General features: G+C 42.4%; 1 protein-coding gene and 1 long non-coding RNA gene across 8 annotated transcripts in view; one reads left to right on the top strand and one right to left on the bottom strand.

Annotated features, from left to right (window-relative positions):
• The window catches only part of LOC309535640, a 44522-nt gene extending 36200 nt beyond the window's left edge, over positions 1-8322 (bottom strand). For 2 of the 7 annotated variants that reach the window (XR_014221313.1, XR_014221314.1), the window contains exon 1: positions 6541-6728. This is a non-coding gene — a long non-coding RNA (uncharacterized lncRNA). Of the gene's footprint in view, positions 1-3206; positions 5985-6009; positions 6516-6540; positions 6832-7962 lie in introns of those variants that run through there. The other 5 variants (XR_014221311.1, XR_014221312.1, XR_014221315.1 and 2 more) reach the window with 5 other exon arrangements.
• KDM4A (lysine demethylase 4A) overlaps positions 6927-20209 on the top strand; it is a 31132-nt gene continuing 17849 nt past the window's right edge. The window contains exons 1-14 of the mRNA XM_082228831.1: positions 6927-7060; positions 8329-8517; positions 9281-9456; positions 10234-10348; positions 10619-10812; positions 11094-11143; positions 12446-12549; positions 13274-13411; positions 14366-14613; positions 15320-15510; positions 16345-16697; positions 17263-17383; positions 18234-18412; positions 19958-20153. Of these exons, the coding sequence (XP_082084957.1) occupies positions 8380-8517; positions 9281-9456; positions 10234-10348; positions 10619-10812; positions 11094-11143; positions 12446-12549; positions 13274-13411; positions 14366-14613; positions 15320-15510; positions 16345-16697; positions 17263-17383; positions 18234-18412; positions 19958-20153 (2203 nt within the window). The 5' untranslated portion in view covers positions 6927-7060; positions 8329-8379. The remainder of the gene's footprint in view (positions 7061-8328; positions 8518-9280; positions 9457-10233; positions 10349-10618; positions 10813-11093; positions 11144-12445; positions 12550-13273; positions 13412-14365; positions 14614-15319; positions 15511-16344; positions 16698-17262; positions 17384-18233; positions 18413-19957; positions 20154-20209) is intronic.

The raw sequence follows: 20209 nt of genomic DNA, 5'->3' as shown, positions 1-20209 counted from the left end.
TTCACAAATAATTCAGCATTCTACCTCAGGGGCTGTGGGGCTAAGAGGGAACCAGAAATGGATGTACCCACAAATTTACATTACTCTAATCATCTCACAAGACTGATAACACAAATCCCCAACAATGGCTGTTTATGAAAGTACTTTGTACCTGCTCAGTGGCATAGCTAGCCGCTTGGGTGCCCGGGGAGCAGGGCGAGCTGCCCATGGGGGCAGGGTGAGCCATCCATGGGGCGGGGCAAGCCGCCTATTGGGGGGCAAGCCAAGGCAGGGTGCGCTGCATGGAGCCTCTCCACAACCTCCCCCTCAACTGTAGGGTGGCTGAGGCGGTGGGCAGATGCAAGCCCCATGCTGCTGTTTCAGGCAGTGCCTGGAGCCTGCAGGCACCCAAGCCACCATGTCACTCCCAGGAGAGACGCACAGCTTGGGCATGCTGCAGGCCCCGCGGTAAGCGCCAGCCCCCGCGGTGTGGCGCCCAGTGCCAGCCGCGTTTTGTTGCGTTTGTTGACTGAACTAAAAAGTTTAGTGAGCCCAATTTTTTAAAAAACCCTCACATTTTTGTCATTTTGTCACCCTCCTCAGTGATGACACCCGGAACAGCCCACACCCATCACACACCCCTTCCTACGCCACTGTACTTGCTTATGTCTGGCAGGCTGGGCAACAAATATCCCATGGCTTACATACAGCACAAGTAACACTTATGTACAGCCAGAGCTCCTGTTATTATCCCAAGAATGCCAAACTTCATTTTTCTAAAAGTCACATTCTAGTCCTCATGGTTAAGGAGAAAAGATGGAACATGTGATGTTAATAAAAAGTAAAGAATCTGAAACATTAAACAAAAAGGCTGCAAGTCGTTTGTACTTATGCTCTAGTGATTTTTAAATTCCTACATTTTTAAGATCGGAGGATTTCACCGCCACCACCACAGCCATTCTTTACAACCAGGCTCATTCACATAAAGAAGGCATCCTGCAGCATTTCCTCACTGAAGCTGTCACATAAGCCACTGTTCCAGCACTGTAGTCTGGTATAATAGTGGCTCTTGCATTCTGCAAATGTTAGTGACCTGAAGCTACAATTGCAGTTCACCTGTGAGCTATTTCTCTGAAAGTGAGGTCTGGTTTGTCATTTGCCTCTCTCACTCTCCTTTGCTGTGGGAGTAGTTGTGTTTTCCCAAGGCAAATCCACAACTGATCTGTTCTTCCCAAATCAGAAGTAAATGTGCAAAGGTACAAAATGGCATAGTCTGTTAGCTAGATGTCCTTTAGGCATCATCGGGAGAAAATATTCTTGGTATATTGTAGGCCATTTTTGTGGGGGCGTGGGGATGTCCATGAAAGTGAAAGAACACCACTTATAGCCTATAGCTTCCAGCTAAAACCACTCCAATGTCAATCATTTAGGACTGACAACCTTTTAGAACCTGTCAGCACAACTGGAGATTTTGGCAAGAGTGACCTGGGCACCACCCATTCTGATAGCTCTTCCCCCTCCCGCAACTCCCCCCCCCCGAAAGACGAAATGTGTGTGTATGCACACACACACCTCTTAATCCAGATTGTTGCACCATGGCAGTGCTGAAAAGCACTGAATATATAATTTTTACAATTAAGTAAATTAAGGCAAATGTGATTTGTGATTTGAAGCCAGAGGTCCATTTGCTTATCTGTGCCCGTAAAGCTAAAAAAAAAAAAGAAATAGAAATTTGGGTTTGCACAAGAGCAGTTCAAGCCAGGAAAGGATTTGGAGTTGTTCCCATTCCAATTTGTTTCTTCCCCATTACCTTTCACACCTCTTGTATGGTAAAGGTAAAGGGACCCCTGACCATTAGGTCCAGTCATGACCTACTCTGGGGTTGCAGCGCTCATCTCGCTTTATTGGCTGAGGGAGCCGGCGTACAGCTTCCAGATCATGTGGCCAGCATGACTAAGCCGCTTCTGGCAAACCAGAGCAGCGCACGGAAGCACCGTTTACCTTCCCACCGGAGCAGTACCTATTTATCTACTTGCACTTTGACGTGCTTTCGAACTGCTAGGTTGGCAGGAGCAGGGACCGAGCAACGGGAGCTCACGCCGTTGCGGAGATTCGAACCGCAGACCTTCTGATCGGCAAGTCCTAGGTTTAACCTACAGCGCCACCCGCAACCCCACACCTCTTGTACTGCAAGGCTAATTATTATTTTTAAATGTTTTTGTGCAAGAGGAATTCTGTGAAAAGGAGCTGCTTAACAAAATTAAGATACACATAAAGGACAGTCTGCATCCTTTCCTTTGGGTTGACAGAAACAAAAGTGGCTTGTTGTTGTTGTTTAGTCATGTCTCACTCTTCGTGACTCCATGGACCAGAGCACGCCAGGCACTCCTGTCTTCCACTGCCTCCCGCAGTTTGGTCACACTCAAGTTGGTAGCTTCAAGAACACTGTCCAACCATTCTAAGTAGATTATAAGTAGAAGGCTTAGGGTAAAAAACAGCTAGTGCCAGGAAGATATCTGGCTGGGAAAGAAAATTGGAACCATCAAGTGTCTTCCTCCAGTACACACTTCCCTTCCTCCTGCCTGACTGCTGGTTTGAATTTGAAGATTAGTTTGAAGATTCAAAATTTATTCTTCCTCTTTTGTGGTGGGAGGGAGAAGGTCTTCACTCTTTAGTCCATGCTGTTAGTGTTTTCACCTTACTTTCTGATGTTTTAAGATGTGCCCCCTCACTTTTGGTATCAGAGCTGAGCTGAAGGGGAGGGGCATCATAAAACAGTGAAGTACATAGCTAAGGCAGGGGAGGGAGTAGATTTTGCTCCCCAAACTTCTTTTAGAGTAAAAGGTTAATCTTCTCACCACCACTACCCTACTTTATATTCAAACTTTCACTAAGCATTTAATACACATGTGTGCATTTGGTTAGGCCCTTAGTCTCTTCAACTTTCTGCCACCTGCTATTTCCTCAGCTCCTTTGAATGTGTACGCTCTTTCTACGTGTACTCAAGTGTGTACTCACTTTCTTTAGACAACTTGACCAGTTTTGCACTCCTACCAAGAACACACAAACTCTTTCCCCTTTCATTAGCTCATTTTTTATCTCACTCTTCTAAACCATCTTTTTCTGTTCTTGTTTTCCTCAGACCCCTCTCTGCCTTATCCAACCTTCCCTCAGCTTTCCATTTCTGGAATACATTCCTTTAGCCTCCATGTGTTCAGGCTGCTTACCTGTGAGTGCTGCTTCCTCCTGGGACCTCTTCCTGCTGAGCTTTCCAGTCCACATTCTCCATGTGAGAGATTTTGTTTTGTTTTGTTTACTTCATCTGGCAAAGTTGGAGCAATATGAAGCCACAGCCTAATAATTTCCCTCAGCAGATGGAATGTTCACAGAAACTGTTAAACCTCACAGTAGCTCAGCCAACTCAGGAACCAGAGGCTTCATTGCCACTGCTTTCAAAATTGACACAAAACCTCTTAGAAATGCACCACAGAATTGATTGTCCACATTTAAAACTGGGATTAGAGAAGGCTGATAAACTAATGTAGCTTAGCCAAAAATAAAAATGCATAAATCCACAGAATAAAAAAGAGATATGGCTCATGTAGTTCAGCCCTGAAGTACAAACATAGCCAAAGAAAGAACACTTTGAATTAATTGGTTTAAAATATGCATTTGCTCAAATAAAGGTATTATTTCAAAGAAGAAAACATTATTGTAAAATCAGATTGCAATCGATTCAATTTGTTCCACATAGAAGGTTCAGATATGATCCAAATCTAGGGGGTGGGGGAAAACTCTCCTACCCCTTGCCACTTAAAGTAATATTTTCATTTATTAGTTTCGCCGAAGGCAGAAAGTTCCTCTCACTCATTCTGGCTATGATTGTGTCTGAGAGCAGGAATAATTCTGGTCCCTTCAAACAGCTGTCTACTGCTGCCCTCTTGCTGGTTTTTAATAAGTAATCTCCAGCCAGGAGCAGCCATGGTAACAATAAATGTGTCACCAGCCTTACATGCTTCCTTTGGTGGTGATTCTAGACCATTTATCATCATAAAAAATGGCTTGTGTCATCCTGAATGATATTAAAAGTTGCTCCAGGACTTTAGTAATGAAACAACGTGCCTGCCAGACCTATGGAGAAGCTGAGAACACACAGCGTTTCCCTCACAGCTAGTCGTCAGTCATCTGCTTGCTCTCTCAGGATAACTAAAGTTTTTTAGACCGTGTCTATGGAAGTCTTTGGAGACCAGCCAGCAACATTTTATTAACTTGTCTTTATTTCTTCTGATCCAAAATTTGCGGGTGCTACTGTCTCAAACCTTAGGAGTTCCCAAGAATAACTGACATTTCTCATCAGTGGCTGAGAGGTTTTCCGGAAAATTTCCCAGCAATTCTACTGGTTCAATAGGACCATCCTAACTAAATGCTGGGAAAGGAGAATTTGACTCACATGGTCATTGGGGTCTGACTTGGGCAACCTTGCCAAACAAGTGGCTCACTAGGACATAGTTATTTTTGTTTTATAGCCCAAACCATCCATGTGACTCAGGATAGATTATAATTTTAAGTAAGTACATGGATCCCTGTCCTTCTAGGACTTGCATCAGTGTCTATTGCTGGTGACAGCGCTGTTTCTGGTGGTTAATGCTTTTTTCAGCCATGGCATGCTAATGTGAGTAAAGAGTCTCTATAAATATGACAAGCATGCTTGGTTTTTCCTCAGGATTAGAGATACCCAACGTAGCTGGAGGGGTGTATTGGTCTTCCCTCAGAAGGTGATTTGGTATCACCCTAGAATCAGATCTCTGCCCAGCATAAATCTTCAGTTCTAGGCAAGATTTTAAAAGACAACTGTACTGTTTCAAACAAAGGGGTCATTTTCAACATGTGTGCCCTGTATTAATATTAAAATAAGCCCAGTAAGAAAGGCATCAGTTCAGTTAGTTATGTGGGCTTACGGGGGGGGGGGGAATAAATTGTGAAAAATTCCATAAACATTTCTGGAAAGTTTTCCACAACCCTAAATCAGCTGGTATTTGATTTTGCATGTAGATTTAAAGGTAGTAAACATATGAAAATTGTATGCTGCATTAATTTTATGAGCTGTCCACTCAGAAGTGATTCCTATTAAATTACGTAGGGCTTATTACCAGATAAATAGGGTTAGGCTGTTTGCGGCAGAAAACTGAAGAACAATTGAACCCAATAATAAACATGAAGATGAATGGCTGCAATACTGTCCATGCTTACATTGGAGCAAATTCAAATGAAACCAGTGAGATAAGTAAACATGGCTAGAACTGGGCTCCACATTTCCCTGCCTGTTAGTAGTACCCCTTTCTCGCCATTGGTCTGGTGCTGCCTTACCCTATGCCAAATGAATGATATCTTGTTACTGGCAAACCAGAATTTATTCTGGAATGCATTATGCCTTAAATTCATGTTCCTCATAGTCAACAGATGAGACTGCCTGGTAGATAACACAGTGAAAGGACAGTGCTCTTGTGCTTAAATCCTGCTTGCTGGCTTCCCACAGCCATCTGGATGGCCACTGTGAGAACAGGATGCTAGACTAGATGGACCGTTGGCCTGATCCAGCAGGCCTGATCCAGCAGACTAAGGCCAGTCTACGGGTATTAGTCTCTCTCTGGAAACCATTCAAAGATTAGATATTATATGATTAAAGATTAACAGTCCCAGCCTCTGCTAGGTTCACTTTTAAGAGTAACATAGAAAGAAACATTTGGGCAATTGTCGGTTTCTGTAACTCTATTGCCCCTGGTGTGATTCTGTATGTCATGCATCTCTTAGAGGCGGCCAAAATAGGGTCCTCCTGATGCTGGTGGAGCACAACTGGCATCACCCCTAACCATTGGCCACTCTGGCTGGGGATGATGGGATCGGTAATCCCACAATATCTGGAGGGCTGTAGGTTCCCTATCTCTTATTTAGTCTGGACACCTGTGCAGAAAAAAGCCTTCTCCCTCCAGTAACCCCTGGCTAACTTCCGAATTGTTACTAAATTATTACCGGTATGTACAACATGCCTCTCCCTTCTTCATTGGATGTTTTTAAACAGAGGTGGCCATCTCTCTGGGATTCCTTAGTTGTGACTCCTGAGTCGCAGGCTGTTGGACTAGATGACCCTTGGAAGTCCCTTCCAGCTTTACGATTCTACAATCTCTTTGGCAAAACAATAAACAATACAGATTTGCCACCTCGCCAGTTGAAAACCGAGCCATGTTGGAATTGGGCTCCAGCGTCAGCGCTGAGAAGTAAATAAAGGAACGACAGTAATTTCTCCTTGCGTCGAGGAAATTCAACCAACATGTTTTCGCTTTCAGTGCTTAAGTAAAATGAAAAGCAGACGTACAAAATAATAACAGGGTATCGCGCACGCTGCTGTCCCCTATATCAACAAACCCTTATGCCGCTTCTCCTTTCAATATGAAAACGGTTATTAGATAGCCCCCTCACCAACGGTGGAGACTCCCTCCCTCCCTCCCTCAGCGTCTCCCCACAAACACAAAGTCTGCTTAACGACAAGACTCCCTTCCTCACTGATTGGCTATTCTATGGTCGAGCCAATTCACACACTTCTCCTTGCTGACTGGATCGGAACTATAATTACAGTACGTGAATCTCGTTGTGGGCGGAGACCGCTTGGGAATATGGAGAAAGGGGCGGAAAAAAAGGGAGCGAGAGAAAGACGGAGCGGTTTCTTTACTAACTCGAGCGGAGGGGGCGGCCTATGGTCGTTCGAACAAACAAAGTCGCAATATCGCCTCGCGCAGCCGTAAAATAGCGTCGGAACTACTTTCACGGCAGGGGGCACTAATCCGAGCAGTCGTCGCGGCGGCGAAGGGGGGGGCTTGACGGCGGACGAGACTTTTGTGATTGGCATTGCAGATAGCCTATGAGACGGTAACGCCGATCCAGGCGGTCGTGGGGATTGGACTGTGACTGGGAAGCGCCCCCGACGCAACCGGGAGGGGGCGGAGCATAGGACGGTTTCGGCCCCAGGCTAATACTCGAGCCTTGGGCCTTGGCAAAGACGGAGGTGGTGCTTGTATGCACGTAGGTGAGTACGAATTAAGGGGGCTTTCTTGGGGGAGCCGTGGCAGTGCCGGGGGCGGACTGACTGACTGACTGAGCCGCGAGGGTAGCGAGAACGGGGGAGTGGGGAGCGAGGCGGGTCCGGGTGGGGCCCCTCTCGGTTGGCTTGAAGTCGCGTTTGAGGAACGGGAACCGTCGAGAGCAGCGGAAGACAGTCCTTTCGGGTGGGAGTGGATGGAGGGTGGGCTCCCCTCTCCGCTGGATTGATCTCTCTCGGGGCTCAGAGCCGCGCCGTGTGGTGCCAGGCCCTGGCTTCATGAGTGGAAGGGGTGAGGGACGGCCGGTCTCGCCGCCTCCGCGCACAAGCGAGCGACCCGATTTTCCTCGCCTCCCCTAGGCCGGGTTTTGTAACCGCAGGCGCAGCCCGAGGCAGCCCTGGGCGCCCCTACAAAGATGAGTGCTGTTAAGCCCCTCACGTCTCGCAGCGACGGGCGCAGCTTCCTTTCTTCTCCTGGAGAGGCAGGCCTCTCTCCCGTGTGTACAAAACCAAACAGGCCCGGCCCATCAAACAGTGCCGCACGTGCCCCTGTCAAGGAGACATCCTTCTCCTAAGAAGAGCCTTGCTGGCTGTAACACCGGGTCATATCAAAGGCCTGTCTAGTCCAGCATCTTATTTATCACCGAGAAGAGCCAGGTACCCCCAAGAAGAAGAAGAACACGAGCGTAGTAACCCTTTCCTGCTTGTGGGCCCCATCAACGATGAGATTCATAGCCATACTGCTGCCTCTTTCCCCTAGGCTTCATGGCCTTTCAGGATTGATAAATGTCTTTGTTGGAGGAGAAAGTAACTCTTTGGTGAGAAATGTAACTCAAGCTTCCGTGTCAGGAAATGCCCTCAATAAAACAAAAGCAAAAGCATCGTCATACCGTATCCTCTGTAGCCAACCATCAGAGCACCTTCCAGTATCCCAAGAGTGAGAATGGTGGGGTCTTTCACAAACAGCAGTGTTGGCAGTATACCCTGGTACTTGTTCTCTGAGAGGGGATTTTTACAGTGTGACGGATGTTTAGGAGGCACAAGCTGTTAAGTAAAACACGGTGAAAGTTAGGAGGATTTTTTTTAAAAAAAATTGTCATTCCACTCCCAAGATAGTTGGGTTATTGATCTTTGGGAAATGGGAGGGGAAATGCCTTCATTTATGTTTAGCATTCTTTATATATTATGCTTAAACTATCCTGGATAGGCCTGATTTGATTATTTATTTGTGTTATTTGAATGGTTGTTTGTATTAGAGCACTTTTTTCCTGGTTCACATGTGACAAGGACAATTGTGAACAAGAACCATGGCATCTGAATTTGAGAACCCGAATCCAAGTGCGAGAATAATGACATTCCACCCAACTATGGAAGAGTTCAAAAACTTCAGCCGTTACATTGCGTATATAGAGTCGCAAGGAGCTCATAGAGCTGGACTGGCAAAGGTAAAACAGACCACAAAAGTGTTCAAAATGTTCTCTAGTATGATTCAGAAAAATATAGTGTATAGTTAACTTACTTACATGGGGGTTACATTCCAGAGATCACACCTAAAGCCAAAATCATGTTTAGTCCAAACCCATTATGTTTAGTGACGGGTAGGATTGCCAAATTTTCCCTGAACGCTACTCCCTTTCTGCCTGTTTTATTTTTTTTACATAAAGCTGAATGAGCAAATGTGCCTAAGTTGCCTTACTGTAATTTGTTGAGAACCACAGCATAGTGCTAATGAGAAATGTATTTTGCAGTGAAGACGTGTCTTTGGAAAGTTTTGATACACAGCTGCATGCCGTTGATGCTAAGGAAATAGTTCTTATTTTCAGTACAAATAGGTTTTAATATTCCTCACTGATAAAAATTGAGTTGTTTAGATTTTCATAGTCAGACATGGAAATTTTGCACGTTATCTAATACTATTTGCTTAACAATATTTGAGATGAAGGGTGATTCCCCCCCCATATTAAAAGTTGAGACATTTTAATGACTGTATAATTCTAACCATGTCTACTCAGAAGTATGAGCTATTTAATTCAGAGTTGGAAGGGATCCTGAGGATTATCTACTCCAACCCACTGCAATGCAGGAATATTGCAGCCGTACCCTTGGAATAATATCTTATGAAATCATATGCCTTACTGGGTTACTTCTACAGGTTTTATTTACTTGCTATTTTAAACCATTGTATCATTTGTCTTTTGAACTTTCTAGGTTGTTCCTCCAAAGGAATGGAAACCACGCAAATGGTATGATGATATTGATGATGTGAACATCCCAGCTCCTATTCAGCAAGTGGTCACAGGCCAGTCAGGCCTCTTCACACAATATAACATCCAGAAGAAAGCTATGACAGTTCGGGAGTTCAGGAGGATAGCAAATAGTGATAAGTATGAAAGTTTAAATACATTTCTATTCTGTAATTTTGTCTATCACAGTGATAGCCAACATGGCACCTTCCAGATGATGTTGGATTACACCTTCAATTCCTGGCCATTAATTATGCTGGGTGGGGCTAATGGGAGTTGTAGTCCAAAACACATGGAGAGCACTACATCAACTACCTGCTCTAGTTTCTTTTTTTAAATGACTGCCAAGCAATGCCCATGTATGACCTGTCCTTTAGTTATAACAAAAAGAACAGATCTTCATACACAAAGGCATGAGTCAGCCCCAAGGATCCCCTGCTGCGCATTGCAATTCTTGCACCCATAAGAAACTGATGTTTCGTCCTGTTCTGTGGCTCATAGGAATTGTGTTTATCCCTGCTGACCACCCAGGAACACTGGTGTTCTCTTGACAAAGATTATCACCAGAATAATTGAGATAAAATTATCCAGTCATGTACTGTATTTCTTAATGGTCTTTTCCTTCTCAAATTATGCAAATCAGTTTTTTGGCAAAGAACTTGAGCCTGACTGCATAGCATATAAACATTATTACTAAAAGTAGAAAAGAACAAGAATGGAACATTTGGCTTCTTAGTTCTGCATGCTTATACTTATACATATTCGCTCTATCCATAGTGTTTATCTAATCTGTTTTCTATAATACATTTTTATTAAGACTAATCTTTTTTTTAAAAAAAATGACTGCTACTTTTTCTGACATTTCTATGAGATATGCCTATGAAAAAGAAAGTGAAAAGCAACTGCCTTCTATTTTAGATACTGCACCCCTCGATATACTGATTTTGAAGACCTTGAACGCAAATACTGGAAGAACCTCACATTCAATGCTCCAATATATGGTGCAGATGTTAATGGCACACTCTATGACAAGGTAAGAAGCAAACTTATGAATAGGTGTCTCTAACTTGTGTATGGTTTACCTTGCTTTCAGTAGTGATTACAAACTCTTAACCTTGATGCTGAGCTCAAACCATTGTAGGGTGTCACTGAAGCAAGTGCAGACTTACCTGTCCCTGTTGCTGAAATTACCAATAGGGCAAGGAGCAGAGGTTAGCAGTAATATAGGACAAATAATATTAGTTATTACAGCTGATAAGATGTTAATTGCTTGTTTCTGTTTGGCTTCATTTAATTTCTTCAGCATGTAGATGACTGGAATATTGGCCATCTGAATACAATTCTTGATGTAGTAGAGAATGAAAGTGGCATTACTATTGAGGGGGTGAATACACCATATCTCTACTTTGGAATGTGGAAAACATCATTTGCCTGGCACACAGAGGACATGGATCTCTACAGCATCAACTACTTGCATTTTGGGGAGCCCAAGTCATGGTGAGAGAACCTGTTATGGAAAAGCATTTTGTATATAAACTTTACTTATATTTACCATTCTGTATTTCTAGTAAGAGTCTCATGGGCAAGCAAACTTTCTGACTTCCTTAGTTTGGAAAAGAACAAAATTAGCCTATAAATGTTGGTAGCTTAGCAATTGAAATTCTTTCTCCATTATTTCCTATTATTATTACTACTACTACTATTATTATGATATCTAAAACTCTTCAACCCCAAGCTCCGCTATGCTTTTTGTTTACTTAACGTGTTTGTGACTACAGGTACTCCATTCCTCCAGAGCATGGGAAGCGGCTGGAACGCCTTGCTAAAGGTAACCATCTCTTTCTGTCTCAGTGGATGTATGCAGTTGATTGTTTCTGAAGAGCCATAGGATCTACTTTCGCTTTAACGCTACCATGGCAATAACCCTAATCCAGCATTATAAACCTAACAGCAGGGAGGAAGAACTTGTTGCACGTGAGGGAAAAACCTTTTCTAGTGCAGCAACTTACCCTAGTTCCCATACAGTTCAACTGACAGGTTAGTGGAGTGATGAAATTTATTAAATCACAGTCAGTTTCTGAATGTTGAAATGAGCAATTTTGGAAGACTACTACCCTTGCACAGCTCCCTTTTCTTTTTTAAGGACTACATAGGTGAAGATATGGACAAACATTCATCTTTTCATGTATCTTCAAAGAAAAGCTAGTTCCTCAATTGCTATGTCCTTGCAGCTGAAAGAGAAAGCATTACTCATCAGCACAATCCAGTAGATCACTGTAATAATCGTGCCAAAATGTATAAATATACAGTATATAATACAACAGTGATGGTTGTACTGCTGGGAGCTAGTTTTGGCTTCCTTGGGCAATGCCTGACATTGGAGAAATTGGAAAACCATTTCGAGAAGAGACCTTGGGTGTGGGGAAGGACTGTACCCCAGTGTGTAGTGCACATATCCTTCATAATGGAGTTCCAGGTTCAGTACTCGGCATCTCCGGTTAAAGACCGAGCAGGGCTGGGAAATATCTCTGCTGAGACACTTGGTCTCTGAATGAGTGTGTGGGAAGGGAAATTTCTTTGTGGTGGTAACCATTCTTAGAATCTGGGAATGAAGTGTTTGCTTTTATTCCTGCACTCCTACTTGGAGGGGGGGCGTTGAAGTTAGGCTGAATGTCTTAATTGTAATCTGTTTAGGCTTTCAAAATGTTTTTTACTCAGCTTGATTAAAGGAAATCCACTAGTTAGCTTCACTTTCTTTGGAACCCACAAACAAGATGCAGCTTCTATTAAGAGTCTAAAAAACTGATATTAATCTCCACCTTAGTTCTTGGGGTTTTTATTGTGAGGTGTCCCCCTCCCCCATTTTCACTATTTTGGTCCTTATTCTGAGTATAATTTGTATTGTGCTATGAGATGAGATAAGGAAAGACTGTTCACCTTTCCATTTGAAACAAGTGAGTACAGTCACCTTTGAGAGAGCATGATAATGGTCTGATTTTTTTGCAGTCTTGTCTCTCTCCTGCTTGAGTAGCAAGAGTCGAGAATAAAGTGTTAAATAATGTAGCCAAAGGGTATTTATGTGAGCAGCCCTTTTCATCCAGGAACACATATAACATCTTTACTTAAACAGGGTTCTTTCCTGGAAGTGCCCAGAGCTGTGAAGCTTTCCTTCGTCACAAGATGACCCTAATATCTCCATCAATATTGAAGAAATATGGCATTCCATTTGACAAGGTGAGAAAGGAGCATTGGCATTACTGCAGTTTTAGAGTACATCTAAGGAAGCATCAGGGATCTTTGTAAGATGACAGGAATTGGATTTCTGAGAAGTTGATGAAAACACCAGAAAATACGAAATCTCTTATGAGATCCCTTAAACTTTGGCCTTCCTATTTCTAGAAAGGTCTGGTCTTAAACTTACTGGACAAGATAGTTTACTTCTGCAAGTGAATTATAAGGTGCAGGGTTTGATGCTGTGCAGAGGGATGTAGCAAATTATTATTTGTTTGATTTGTGCCTACTTAGCATAACATGCCTTAACATAGGGGTTGGCCACATCTCTATTCTAATAACAGTTTCACAGTTCTAATTGAAATGGAAAAGGCACTACTATAGCATTGAAAGATAGTTTTAGTCACTCAGTCTCAGCTGATACATAATTTGTCTAAATATTTGTTTACGAATGTACATGTGGCCAAATAAAATTTTAACTAAAATGTATGTTGCACCTCATTTCTTCTTCTGTCCAGATTGAAATATGCCATATATAGTTCAATTTGCAGAAGTTATCAGTCTCCTAGAAATTTGAGAATAGTGCAAGTAAATCAGCCTTTGACAATTTAATTATTTGAGCAAAAGGGTAATTGAGCCCTATGATTTTGGATTCATAGTATTAGAACTTACAAGTAAGAGATAATGTGAAATGCAGATAATCTTAAGTGGCCTTCCTGTCTTACAGGTGACCCAAGAAGCAGGTGAATTCATGATAACCTTTCCTTATGGATACCATGCTGGCTTTAATCATGGCTTCAACTGTGCTGAATCTACTAATTTTGCTACACTTCGGTGGATTGAGTATGGAAAGCAGTCTGTACTAGTAGGTGTCAATTTGCTTGCTGCTTGAAAAAAAATCCCTACTTAACAGCTTGATTTTTTGAAAAGGGGATCTTGGAACTACTGTATTTTTATAACAAATATTTTTGTTGGTGATTCTGGGCTGCAAAGTCGAATCAGCCAGTTTAGTCTTTCTAACATTGATTATGCTTAAAAATGTGCAGTGGGAGGACTTGATTAGAGAACTTTGGAGTCCTTTACACCTCTACCCCATTCTGGTAAGCAGCAGTGATTGTTGGTATAGGGAGAGCTCTGATCTTGCTTCCATCTTTCCCCACAATGGCCAAGTAAGTAGCCACAAGTAGCGTCGGGGCAGCTTTATGGCACCACTGCTCTGGCTGCTCCTGCATAGTTCCCCAAATAGAGGCAAATCTTGTTTCATCTACTGTATAAAGCACAAGGCTTGTGAAATAACAATGTGGTAATGAGACTTGTTGAGTTTCCCAGTACTCTTTATATATGTTTTTTGAGAGAGAGAGATTTTATTGAACCTCCCAGTGCTCTCCCATCCAAGGGTCTGATCAGAGCTGCACACTGATCAGAGCAGTGGGGCAGCTACAAATGGTTCTAGGCCATTCACTGGGTCCTTTTTTATTTCATCATTAATCATTTGTTACACCAACTAACAAATGTGTTGATGTCAGAATACAGCTCACAACTTTTGATATTAAGAATATTGACAGGAATTGGATGTACACACTTATTACCCAGCACTCCCCAAATACATTTCCAATTAGTCAGTGGAGCCCCCTACCTCTGTTATCCACTCCCTTTTTGCACATTATTATTTTCAATCTCAAGTCCTAGTACCTGCTTATTAGTTCTGACTGGGAATGGTATGTGAAATCATTGGAGGGAAAACATGGTAGCAGAGTAAAGTAACACTGGACGGAAATAGAAATAGAAGTCGCCTCACTTGGTTTGTTATTCCATGCAGTGTTCATGCCGAAAGGACATGGTCAAAATCTCCATGGATGTCTTCGTGAGAAAATACCAGCCAGAACGCTACAAGCTTTGGAAAGCAGGGAAAGATGCAACTGTCATTGACCACACACTTCCAACTCCAGAGGCAGCTGAGTTCCTTAAAGGAGAGCTCCTCCAGAAAGTTAAGAAGGAGAAGCAATGTCCTGAGGAAAGTGAACCTGAAGAAGGATGCAAAGCAGAGGAAGATATGGAGAAGAAGAGGTATGTTTGTTTTTTTACACCGTACACAGAAATTGTGAAGTGGCCAATTCAGGAGCTGGATATTACCTTCCTTTCCTATGAAAAAATTTGATCAAAAGTGATGATCAACCTACTTAAGGACATGACCATCAGCAAATTCTTGTTTTGATGTTTTCTGGCTCACAGAGGGGTGATGAATATTTAGATGAGTGCAGGAAATAAAAACCATATAGCTGAGAAGGCTACTTAGTGCTATTTGATCAGCATTTTCTTTAAATATATTTTCACTGTAGGCTTGTGAGGGAGCATTTTACAGAAAAAGCTGAGTTGATTTAATATATTGCAAGCATCTGACTAGATTACCCTGCCTTTTCACAGCCTTTTCACCTTAAGTCTGTATCCGTGATGGATACATTACATTGAAGATGACTACTCCATTGCTACATAATAGTCAAGTCTCTCAGGACCTTTATGTAAAACAGGGATCTTTTTAAAGCTGAGGAGGAAATGCTGTAAAATGTATTCCAAGCATTGATGTCAATGAATGTCCATTTACTCTGCGGAAGAGTGTGGTATGGTTTCTATCACCCTTCTCGGTTGTTGTCTCCATCGTGATACATGCATTTATTTAGTTTTGCAGGAAGTCCATTAATCAACTAGTCCTGAGAGATAGCAACTTGCTGTGCTGGGTTCAGTTGTGCTTAACTTGTAAGACTTGTTTTTGCAGCATGCCCAAGCATCGCATTGGAACCAAACGTCACCGCGTCTGCTTAGAGGTTCCTCATGAGGTGAGCCAAAGTGAGGCCTTTCCCAAAGAAGAGCTGGGTTCAGTGCAGTTTGACATGGAAGTGGCAGAACCGCCTGTTGGACCTGCTAGAGAGCCTGTGCAACAAGGGGACCAAGGGCTTGCACCCCCAGGTAACTGCTTCAAGGTCTTGCTCCATTGCACTACTCCTATCAGTGTGTACCATGTTGCTGCGGTTTTATTCATACTGTCACTCTGGTGCCATGTACCAGGTGCAACACACATTAGATTGAAAAGGGCTACTGTTTCTGCATTACATGCAGAAATCTAGGCAGTAAATTAGCACTGCCTTTAAATCTAACTACAAAATACATGCTCAAAGAAGCTGGGGCAATCACAGAGAAAGTAGATGGGTTCTTTGCAGTAATGTTCACCTTAAGTTATTCAGAGTTATTTAACAAAAGAAGTCCAATACTACCGTGTCATTAAAAGCTTTTAGAACAAATTAATAAAGTGAATAGCGGTTAGCCCCCATATCAAGAGGTGTTCATCTGAAAGTTGTAAAGGAACTGATACAAAATTGTCAAAGGGTTCATTGTGGTAACAATAAATTGCCTATCGTCAATTTCCTTAGAAGGTAGCTAATATGTAGTGTTTAAAAGATTTGAAATAGATTGGGAATGTGTGCTGGGACATGCTAGTAGGGATAATATGTGTCCCCTCCCTCTTCCCTTAATGCTGAGTTTTAAGATTATACAGGTGGAGAATTCAAAATGGACAATAACTTTTTTTGAAAAAATGCTTATGAAATGTGCAAGCATGCATGCTGAGAAATGGTGGGGTGGTGATGACACTGAGCTAGAATGTTTTCTTGGTGTTTGAAGTCTTGGAATAAAAAGGTTGCTGGGGCACTGCTGACATAGCCAGGATCACCTCTGGAAGCCTCACTTGGAATTTGTCTCATTTGGTAGTTACTAATGAGTGCTTTAAACCTTGCTTTGGTCCAGAATATGCAGATTCCTCGGAAGTAAAATTCGAAGAACTGAAAAATGTCAAACTAGAAGAGGAAGAGCCAGACGCAGCTGTTTTGGATCTTTCCATCTCTCATTCTGTGACTTCAGCCTTGACCCAGTCAGCCATGAAGCAGAGTTCAGCCTCCAGCTCTCAGTCTGGCTCTTCAATGTGTTCAAGTTCTTCAGATTCTGAATCTCCTGACTTCCCCAGGCAGGCTCTTGAGCAAACTGAAGTTCTCACAGTGCACAGTTATGCTAAAGAAGAAGTCGGTGGCATGGACAGTGAGCAGCCCTCTGGAAAAAAAGCCAGTGCTACTACCCATGTGAATGAACAGGAACTTGCAAAAGTAATTGGAAGATTAGTATTGGGATTGCATTACAAGAGCAGTCTTGCTGTAGCATATGCTGCAAGCAGACTAATGATCAGTGATATCTAAATTGTATGAATTGTGTAATAGATCAGGCTTGACCTTAAGACTGGTCTTCTTTTATGTAATGTGATGTCAGCTGGATCCTTGTAGTGTTTTGCTAGTACAAGCATAAGCTAGATGTTAAATAGGTGTGCATTTGTGCTAGGACTGTGTTTTCTGCTTTGGGCACCAAGTAACTCTAGATGTCCAAAAGCTAAATATTTGCACCTCTGGTTTTTAAGACATGAGTACTTTCTCCGAGTGAAAGTCTTGTATGTCATGGAACATAAGCCACAAAACAAACAAGCTGTTTTCACTTTCAGACTCTGTCCTGTAGCTTGGTACAGCAAAAGCATTTTGCAGATTTCGGCTTTTCTCTCTCTTCTTCCTGACTTCAGTTCTGAAAATTCTCCCCCACCCCCGCGACGCGCAATCTGTTTATGTTGTGCTGCATCTGTTGTCTTTGAAGAGATGTCCACTGACCTACCTCTGTCTTTTCCAGATGGCGAAGGAGTACATCAGATCAGTAAAAGACCGTAAAAAATCAAAAGGGCGTCGCCAGCCCCTGAGCAAACTACCACGCCATCACCCACTTCTGGTTAAAGATGGCCTCAGTGATGATGGTAAGTTCAGTGTTGTTTCCTTACCGCAATAGATGCTAGTGAGGATTGGGGATTCCCAGATGTGTGCCCTTGTGCAATTGCTGGGCAGACACAATTTTTTTGATTTTTTAAAGGTGTGCGTATTGCTCACTTGTTTCCTACATGCATGCCACATTTGTGCAAAATGAACACATTTGAATGAATGAATTGGAAGGCAGGGACAAAGACAAAGGGGAATGCGTACTGGCATGGATGGAAGCAAGCAGATTTTGTCTCCAACTGCAATGTGTGTATATGTGGACTAATGAAGTAAAATTTGAACAGAGAAAATGTGGATTCCAAACGAAATCCCTGCCCCCACATTATTCCTTGAAATATGTCCTCTTACTCATTTCTGGAATATTTTGATTAATAATTCCTGAGAAGATGCAATGCGTGGCTAACTGAACTAGAATTACTCTGGCATTGAATTTTCAGCCAGCAGGTTAGGGGCAGGTACAGGGCTTTGATCTGTTTTGGTTCCTAAAATTCAACACACTTTTTGTATCTATTTACATTTAGTGCGTACTGTGTTACTTCCAAGTTATTGATCCCATAAATTAAATAGGCTTGAGGATCATCATGCTAGAGCTTCCACTATTGCACCACATGTGTGAGAAGCATGCTTGTAATTGCTGCTGGTGAAGCAAACTTTCAGCAGGACTGGGCAGTTGTACACTTTTGGGGACAGTGAGACCAGTGTCGTTTGGTAGTACTTGTGAAGTGGGTCAAATCATTAAGGAATTTTCCAACAATCTATAAGTCCCTTGACTTGACTATTATGCAGCTCAGGTTTGTAAGCTTTGAAAGACCCCTGTGTATCTTATTGCAGAGATGTCAGAGCAGCTGGGACCAGATGAAGAAACTGAGGAGATAGAAGCATGGGCAAAGCCACTCAGTCAACTATGGCAGAATCGCCCTCCAAACTTTGAGGCAGAAAAGGAGTACAACTCAGCCATGGCTCAGCAAGCCCCCTATTGTGCAGTCTGCATGCTGTTCCAAACCTACCAGGTAAGCAGACCAAATCTTTTAGAGGTCTTTGTAGTGCACCAATGCTGAGAGAAAATAGCCAAGGATATAATAAAAACTAGGTTGTGGACATTGAACACCAGGAACTAACAGCAGCAGCAGAGAAAACATGTTCCCCTCTTAACTTTCAACTTTCTTGGGCATACAAAATTAACCACAATTATATTGAATTTTTGCTTAATCCTCAAGAAAGAAGGGCATTTTCGCTGGCCAGGTTTAATTCAAATCCTTCAAACCTCCTATGGGCAAGGTTCTCGGGAATGGTGGAAGGAGAAAGAATTTGCCCATGTGAAGACCATCAGGTGGAAACTCTTACATGTAAACTATATATTGATCTCCACCAGCAGTTCCTAGATCAACTCTGCATCCCCAAATGGAAACCAGAGTTTCATACATTTTCTATTATTGGGGAATAATCAGGAGCTTACCAAGTTAGTGGCTAAATACCTTTATCTGGTTTTTTGTCGTCGAAACACATTGCAGACATCTGATCTCTCTGGAGACCTAGAGATCTAATGTTAGACTGCTTTGCCGCTTTCATTTGACAAATGTTTTGTGTCACTGGAAAGGCGGGAATTCTGTATTGATTTGCTATGGATGTTCGTATGTGATGCCAATAAGAGGTTTGATGATGATTAGTGAAATATATATAAAGCACAGTTTTAATGGATACAGTTTTCAAGAATGCCCTTTTAAAAGTGCTTGAAATGTGTCTGAATAATTTGCATGCATCTTAAAAGGCATGTACCATTTTGTATCTGTTGTTTGATCTTAATTCTGTTGTACAGTAACATTTTATTGGTTGTGCAGTTTGTTTGGTGGTCTTTTTTTCTTAAACAAGGAAGAGTTCACTAAGCCTTCCCTTCAATATTACCTTGCAGAGTTTGCTTCCATAGAGAGTTACTTGTGAAAATACTGCGGGGTATGGGTCTCTTTAAATCGTGTTGGATTGTTTCCAACAGCTGCTAGAGCCTACCCTTATCAACACCTTCCATTTAGCTTCTCTGAGCCAAATCTATTAGAAACCTCTGTAGCAGTTTGATGTGACCCAGGAAGCAGTGAATATGGAGCAAGATAATAAAACAGAATGGGTACTATAATGGGATTGCAGTACAAGATAACTGAGGTCTAATTTAGCCTGTCCTCGATCTTGGCACATGATTACTTGTTTAATTTTAAATTACTTGTTTAAATTGTTTAAATTATTTAAAATTATGCCCTCACATTTGTACTTTGGTCTGACAGCAAGTTGGCTTACTGGGTTGTGGGGGGGGATGTCAGTAATATTTAGTGTTTCTTTCTCACTAGGGAATTCTACTAAATCTACATCTGATTTGTCACTAACCTTGTCATTGGCTGTGTTACTTGTCTGTTTAAGACTAGAGTATTGTAGTTCTTGTGTTTGGACAGGACTGTACCTGATAGGTAGCGTACTGAATGAGTAGGTGGCCTTTGTTATTACCTACACTCTTAACTGCCTTTCCAAACTGGTGTCCTATTAAATGACTCTTTTTCCTCCTCCCACAGGCAGATTGTGGAGGCCAGAGCTCGCAGGCAGCTCCAGATGCTGATGGAAAGATGAGAACTAAGCCCCTGATTCCTGAGATGTGTTTTACTACCACTGGCTGCAGCACAGATGTCAGCCTCTCCACTCCGTACTTGGAGGAAGATGGCACCAGTCTTCTGGTCACTTGCAAACAGTGTCAAGTTCGAGTACATGCCAGTGAGTACTAAATATCCTGGGTGTGATCCTGTGCTATGATATTAAATGCTGTCCCT

Source organism: Podarcis vaucheri (assembly GCF_965113315.1).
Source record: "Podarcis vaucheri genome assembly, chromosome: 6".
Taxonomy (NCBI): Eukaryota; Metazoa; Chordata; class Lepidosauria; order Squamata; family Lacertidae; genus Podarcis; species Podarcis vaucheri.
The sequence above is the reverse complement of the archived record's forward strand: the minus strand, read 5'-3'. Positions and strand labels throughout refer to the sequence as shown.